This window comes from Nylanderia fulva, unplaced genomic scaffold (assembly GCF_048542155.1).
Source record: "Nylanderia fulva isolate GAGA-0341 unplaced genomic scaffold, ASM4854215v1 Scaffold118, whole genome shotgun sequence".
Taxonomy (NCBI): domain Eukaryota; kingdom Metazoa; phylum Arthropoda; class Insecta; order Hymenoptera; family Formicidae; genus Nylanderia; species Nylanderia fulva.
This window is the reverse complement of record NW_028189387.1, coordinates 264,092-271,885: the sequence shown is the minus strand read 5'-3', so window position 1 is coordinate 271,885 and position 7,794 is coordinate 264,092. Positions and strand designations below refer to the sequence as shown.

The following is a 7,794-nucleotide window of genomic DNA, read 5'->3' as shown; positions in this document are numbered from 1 at the left end:
CAATCTTATATTTCGGCATTAAAGTTTTCGATCATTGTATTTATATATCACGCCCTTTGTATAGCCAATTATTTCAGCGTGACAAATATATTATTTTCGAGTCTCGTATTGTTACGATGCCGCGACCGTGACATTCCTTGTTGTTTTTCGCTGCCGATCAGCTGGCGATCAGCTACCGATCAGCTGATTCGCACTCAAATAAACATACCTTGCTCCCCGTTTTTCACCCTTACGACGGGGAATTCTTGTCTCTCGACACCTCGTCAACGGCAGTCGAGCTGAGCTCTCTGATCAAGCAAGGTTGTCGCGCGAAGGCTATGTATCTCGAATTCAGTTTTTGTCTCCATCTCAATTGTGTGTTTCTCAAATAAATTCTTAAAGGATCAAATCAGTTTGTCATCTCTCTTAAGCAATGATCTTTCATCTTTCCTCTATCCTATCGTTCGGTTAATTTTGATGTCTCCAGTGAGAACGTGGATTTTCATACAGTTCATGTGCGAATCCCGGGATCTTTGAAAACCTAACTATCTCGCGTAAACATTGCTGGTCCTTCGAGCCGGATATTCGGATTTCGCGAAACACGTGAATTCTCGTAACCGAAATTACCGAACGTCGCGAAGGTGAATTGTCGTGCTTATTGTCTCGTTGCTGTCACACCAGCGGTTCTCAGCAGTCGGCTGCGGAATTACGATTGTGCGTGAGTCTTGCGTAAGTGCGGCTGCCGCTGTCGACGTGCGTTCTCAAATAAGTGCATTTTCGCACGTGCTGTGTACTCTCCAGTCAAGTTAGTCCGACTCAATCGAAGATGGCAACAATCGAAAACACCATTGCTCGCCAGAATAAATTGTTCGGTCTGATTTCCCGCGCAGTCGAAAATCTTCATAAACTCGGACCGACAAAAACTACTCGTGGAGCAGTGCAAAGTCGCGTGAGCGCACTCAAGGCTAATTGGGAGAAATTCCAGGGTCTTCATGATAGCTTGTGCAAAGTGCGGAGCCCCGACATTGCAAAGCTGCCGTATTTCGCTGACGACCTCTATGCATTGTGCGAAGAGAAATACATCAATGCGAATGGCATCATGCTTGACATGTTAGATGAGCTCGTACCGGAAAGAAGTGCGTCCGCGACCGAGGCCTCAATGACAACGTCTACCGCATCTCATTCTCGACGACTGCCTCGTATTGACATACCAAAATTCTCAGGTGATTACGCTCAATGGAGTCATTATCGAGATTTGTTTACGTCCATGATCATGGAAAATAATGATATATCGGCTGTCGAGAAACTACATTATTTAAAAATGAGCTTGACAGGGGAGCCATCGCAACTCTTGAAAAATGTGACTATCTCTAGTGAAAATCTCAACCGCTCCTGGAAAATGCTCATTGCTCGCTACGAAAATAAGCGAATACTAATTGATGCTCAATTGTCAGCGTTATTCGCAATTCGCAAACTTAAAACCGAGTCATCATCGGAACTCAAGCGACTTCTCGGCGACGTTAAGGAAATCCTCGGTGGTCTCGAAGCTCTCGACTGTCCGGTGCGCCAGTGGGATCATCTTATCGTTTTTATGACTGTGCGCAATCTCGATTCCGAATCAATGAAGGATTGGGAAAAAACACTCGGTGCGACAACTACCGCGCCTTCCTTCGCCAACTTAGAAACCTTTCTCGTTGGACGCGTGCATACTCTCGAAGCTATCGAAAGATCCACGACCTCACGTAAACATCCAGCAACAAATATGACACGACCTCAACTAAACGCAAGATCATACGCTGCCACCACCGCCGAACAGCAGTGTGCGTTGTGCAATTCAAGCCATTATATTTTGGCGTGTCCGAAATATCTTGAGAAGACTCCCGCTCAACGCCGCGAGACAGTTTCATCGAAAAACCTCTGTTATAACTGTCTCGGTCCTCATCATCTGAAAAGCTGTCGTAATGCAAAGCGCTGTCGTATCTGTCGCAAGCAACATCACTCAACGCTACATCTCCCATCAAACGAACCGGTAGCCGCAATAACAACGATGTCGCCGATTGCCTCAATTCCGTCGACCTCGCACATAGGACTCACCTCCACGCATCTCGCGCAAGCCGACGGACAAGAATCAACGCTTCAAGCATGCAGTCATGTGACACAATCGCGTATAATTCGAAGTACGTCCGTACTGCTCGCGACCGCTCTCGTTACCGTCGTATCACCATACGGCGAACATTATCAAGTACGCGCGTTGCTTGATCAAGGATCGGAGGCATCATTTATCTCCGAATCCGTCGCACAAATCTTAAGACTCTTACGCACTTCAGCTGCAATTCCAATTATCGGGATCGGTGCTCAGCGATCCAGTGTCTCCAATGGACGTGTCTCTTTTGAAATTATCTCACGCGTCAATTCGGCATTCTCTCTAAAAATCGAAGCTCTTGTGTTGCCGAAACTCACCTCTTATCTGCCACCTGCAGTTATTGTGAATGCTCAGTGGCCTCATATCCATGGATTGGCGCTTGCAGATCCAAACTTTGCAACGCCAGGAAAAATTGATCTCGTTCTCGGCGCAGGTGTTTGTGCGCAAATTCTCGAAGACGGCATTTGCCGAGGAGCTAGCGGTACGCCAATCGCTCAGAAAACCACTTTCGGCTGGATACTCTCCGGACAACTCTACTCTGAGCATGATCGCATCTCAACAGAACAATCAATTAATGGATTGCACTGCTCTCTTGATGGTGAACTCCTCGATCTGCTCCAAAGATTCTGGGCCCAGGAAGAAATCACGCCTGTGCATAACGTGACGCTCACCCTAGAAGAATCTCAGTGTGAAGAACACTTCAAGACAACGCATTCTCGTGACGCGCATGGACGCTTTATCGTTCGGTTACCGCTCCGAAAAACTGTAAGTGACTTGGGTGATTCTCGCGCTCCAGCACTCAGGATGCTCCGACGTATGGAAGCGCGCTTCGAAACGCACGCTTCTCTCAAGGTAGCCTATAAGGAGTTCCTACGTGAGTATCTTGAACTTGGTCATATGCGTCTCTCAAGTTCTCATGATATTTCGCGACGCGAATTCTTTCTGCCACATCACGGCGTCATTAAAGAAACAAGCTCGACCACGAAATTACGCGTCGTGTTTAATGGATCGCAGAAAACAAATCTCGGAATATCATTAAACGACTGCTTGCATATCGGCCCGAAATTGCAGACGGATCTCATTAACATTCTCGTTCGCTGGCGTTGACATCGCTACGTGTTCGCGACCGATATAGAAAAAATGTATCGACAAATTCGCGTACATCCAGACGATTGGCCACTTCAGAAGATTTTCTGGAGAGACTCTCCGTGTGAACGGCCGCGAGAATATCTCTTATGTACCGTGACATACGGACTAGCTTGCGCGCCATATCTTGCACTTCGCTGTCTGCAACAGCTCGCAACCGACATTGAATCCACACGCGGACTGGCTGCCGAAATTCTACGCCGCGATACATACGTGGACGACATTTTATCCGGGTCAGATGACATCTCTACAACGAAAGAAAAGATGCAGCAGCTTAAGGATACTCTCACGGCGGGTGGCTTCAATCCGAAGAAGTGGATTACAAACGCTTCGGAATTGCTCCAAGGTATTCCCGTGTGCGATCAGGATCCTTCCGCGATCCTACCCGTCGGCGACTCCACGACGCATTATACTCTCGGAATTCGTTGGAGCCAATCAAGTGACAGTTTCGTGTTTGTTGCCCCTTCGTTTCCGCGCTCAGACAAAGCGTTCACTAAACGCTCGGTACTCTCGTTTATCGCGCGGATTTTCGATCCTCTCGGCTGGATCGCACCGATTATAATCACGGCCAAGCGATTCATGCAACAACTGTGGGCAATACGTCTCGACTGGGATGACGAATTACCATGTTCTCTCAAATCTCAGTGGATCGAATTCATGCAGCAATTCGAACAGGTGTCGGCTATTGTGATTCCGCGTTGGTTCGGCACCAGCTCAACGGCTCTCGGAACCGAATTGCATGGTTTCTCGGACGCCTCTCAACATGCAATTGCCGCAGTTATCTATCTCCGTGTCGTGACTCCCACCGGCATTCATGTGACTCTCGTTAGTGCAAAGACAAAAGTGACTCCGCTTAAACGCGTAACAATTCTGCGACTCGAATTATCAGCTGCCGTACTCCTCGTGAAACAGCTTCTCAAAATACGCGAAGTTCTCGATTTAACTCAAACGCCAGCGCATCTCTGGACGGACTCCACCGTCGCGTTAACATGGATCAAAAGCCATCCATCGAGATGGAAAGAATTCGTGCGAAATCGTGTCGTGTTCATACAAGAGCTCTCAAACTCTCGGTGGCATCACGTCTCAGGGAAAGAGAATCCTGCTGACGTGGCGTCTCGCGGAACATCGCCTCAATTTCTCCAGCAAGATCAGTCGTGGTGGCATGGACCTCCGTGGCTACAGCAATTCTCGACCGCGTGGCCAGTCTCAAAGCTCTCGCTCGATTCCAACGCACATCTTGAAGAACGAGCTCGTAATTGCGCCATCGCGATCGTGATTCCAGAGCCAGATATGTGGGATCTCATAAAACGATACTCATCTTTCACTCGACTGACCCGCATTACCGCCTGGATTCTACGTGCGATCCAACGCTTCCGACCTTCAAGGACTGTTCCTGTATCGCAAGACCCTCTTACTGCAGGGGAGCTAGAATTGTCAGTCCTTCTTTGGGTCGAATTAACGCAACATGCTTATTTCTCAACGGAAATTCGACTCCTACGAGGAGGTAAGCAGCTGCCGAAAACCAGCGCACTGTTCCGTCTCACTCCGTTTCTCGATACTAAAGGGCACCTCCGACTACAAGGACGCCTTCAATTGTCTCAGCTGGATCCGGCGGAAAAACATCCATTGATTTTACCTCGCAGTTCTCGATTGACGGACCTCATAATAGATTATTACCATAAACAGACGTTACATGGCGGACCACAACTCATGCTCTCGGTTATACGCCGCAAATTTTGGATTCTCGGGGGTCGCCTGCCGGTTCGCTCATTTATTCATCGATGTGTAACCTGTACACGTCAACAAGCAGTTACCGGGCTTCAACAAATGGGACAGCTTCCGGCCTCTCGTGCAACTCCATGTTGACCTTTCTATCATACCGGGGTCGATTATGCCGGACCTCTAACACTCAAGACCTTTCGCAGACGAGGTGCAAAAACTTACAAAGGATACTTTGTAATCTTTATCTGCTTCAGCACCTCAGCTATGCATCTCGAGGTGGCGACAGATTATTCGACCGACGGATTCATCGCCGCCTACAAACGGTTCACGGGCCGCAGAGGGATTTGCTCCACAATCACAAGCGACTGCGGCACCAATCTCATAGGAGCGGATTCCGAATTAAGGCGACTGTTCAAGGCCTCAACGACAGAATGGACTCACATCGCCTCCCAGCTGGCCAACGATGGAGTTACGTGGAAGTTTAATCCACCCTCGGCCCCTCACTTCGGTGGAAAGTGGGAAGCTGGAGTGAAATCGGTCAAATTCCACCTCAGGCGAGTCATAGGTGACACGCTGCTCACCTATGAAGAGATGAACACGCTCTTAATTCAGATCGAGGCGGTTCTCAACTCTCGCCCTCTAAGCGCTCTCTCGGATGACCCAACGGATGTTTCAGCGCTCACGCCAGGGCATTTTCTAATCGGATCAGCGCTCACCACTGTACCGGAGCCCTCTCTGGGTAATGTCCCAGCATCTCGGCTGTCGCGCTGGCAGCTACTCCGCCAGATGACGGAGTCATTCTGGAAGCGTTGGACTGCAGAATATCTGTCCCAGTTTCAGGTCTCCTCTAAGCGGCACCAAGCGCAAAATTCATTTCAGGTTGGGTCTTTAGTTCTCATCAAGGACGAACGGATGCCTCCTACCAAATGGTCTCTCGCACGCATCATTGACGTGCATCACGGGCTTGACGGACTTATCAGAGTCGTCAGTGTGAAGACGGCCAACACTACGCTCAAAAGACCAATTGTCAAATTGTGCCTGCTGCCGGATCCAAATAAAACATAGACATTCTCGCGATAGATTCACGTTCCATAAATATTGTCAACGCGGAGTTGCCAAGGCGGGCGGAATGTTTGGAGTTTGACAAGTAAAAGTTATCGCATATCGATCAATCTTATATTTCGGCATTAAAGTTTTCGATCATTGTATTTATATATCACGCCCTTTGTATAGCCAATTATTTCAGCGTGACAAATATATTATTTTCGAGTCTCGTATTGTTACGATGCCGCGACCGTGACATTCCTTGTTGTTTTTCGCTGCCGATCAGCTGGCGATCAGCTACCGATCAGCTGATTCGCACTCAAATAAACATACCTTGCTCCCCGTTTTTCACCCTTACGACGGGGAATTCTTGTCTCTCGACACCTCGTCAACGGCAGTCGAGCTGAGCTCTCTGATCAAGCAAGGTTGTCGCGCGAAGGCTATGTATCACGAATTCAGTTTTTGTCTCCATCTCAATTGTGTGTTTCTCAAATAAACTCTTAAAGGATCAAATCTGTTTGTCATCTCTCTTAAGCAATGATCTTTCATCTTTCCTCTATCCTATCGTTCGGTTAATTTTGATGTCTCCAGTGAGAACGTGGATTTTCATACAGTTCATGTGCGAATCCCGGGATCTTTGAAAACCTAACTATCTCGCGTAAACAGATTTGTATTTTACAAATAGCTGAGAAAGCTAATAAAGATCAATCTCTCTCTCCCCCTCCCTCCTTCTCCCCTTTCCTTCCCTCCCTCTTTCTCTCTCTTCCTCCTCTAACCCCCTCCCTCTCTCCCTCTCCCTCCTTCTGCGTCTCCTTCTTCTTCTCTCCCTCCCTCCCCTCTCTCTCTTTCATGTACATAATAAAATTTTGTACATAATAAAATTTCGGCGAATTAAAATAAAAGTAACGCTTCCCTGTCGCGATAGCCCACAACGGTGCAAAAAATAATTATCATATATATTATTTATTGCTTTTATATGAGTTAAACATTTAATCTTTATAATTCATTATTAGGCATATTAAGCCTTATATTTTAATCATTATCAATTTTTTATATTTTCTAAAATTCCTATATTCCAAATTAGTTTTTTTTCATTTACAGTTAGAATTCTCCTTTACACAGCTTCATAAACAAAAGCTAAATAAAAGAAAAACAGAATAACATTTTCGTTTTGCACATTTATGCTATTAATATAAAAATATTAGACAAGGGAAATATTTAGTCTTTAATCTTAAAATAAAACAATCGACTGATATAATACATATAAAATTGGGTATTTAATCATCATATAAATTATAAAGTTCTGCAAGTATTTTACCCGACCAGCAAGCTTTTGCATTACCAAATTCACAATGCAAATTATCGCTATTTAATTGTGAATAACTAAAACGTTTAATATTAGGTGTTAGCTCATACGTGATTTTAAAGCCAGGTATTTCCTCAAGGGTCTCTCTACTTTCTTGTCAGTGCACTTATTCAATACAGGAGTATAATTTTTAACTGATATAATCTTTGTGCTGTACTTTATATTAGTGATATCCAACTTATTTTCTAAATTCACGAAGCTATCATTTTCCTTATTACTCTCAAAAGAAAGATCGGTTTGACATGGTAACTGAATTCCAGAATTGTACTTTCCATCTCTTTCTACAAGTTTCGTTAAATTAGTATCAAGCGTTTTAGAAACTTTTTTCGGAATATAACTGTCTTTAATATTAATATTATTACTAATCGTACATAGCGATTTTGTGTTTGTATAA

The 7,794-nt window shown here is 45.7% G+C and overlaps 3 protein-coding genes across 3 annotated transcripts; all 3 read left to right on the top strand.

Annotated features, from left to right (window-relative positions):
• The first annotated feature begins 805 nt into the window (after positions 1-805).
• Positions 806-3,229, top strand: LOC114935770 (uncharacterized). The gene has a single exon (XM_029308668.2). It carries the CDS (start codon positions 806-808, stop codon positions 3,227-3,229), a length of 2,424 nt encoding a protein of 807 aa, XP_029164501.2.
• Positions 3,230-3,262: 33 nt separating this feature from the next.
• LOC114935769 (uncharacterized) lies at positions 3,263-5,134 on the top strand. Its single transcript, XM_029308667.2, has one exon. It carries the CDS (start codon positions 3,263-3,265, stop codon positions 5,132-5,134), a length of 1,872 nt encoding a protein of 623 aa, XP_029164500.2.
• A 120-nt stretch (positions 5,135-5,254) lies between these two features.
• On the top strand, positions 5,255-6,055 carry LOC114935768 (uncharacterized). Its single transcript, XM_029308666.2, has one exon. It carries the CDS (start codon positions 5,255-5,257, stop codon positions 6,053-6,055), a length of 801 nt encoding a protein of 266 aa, XP_029164499.1.
• Positions 6,056-7,794: the final 1,739 nt, after the last annotated feature.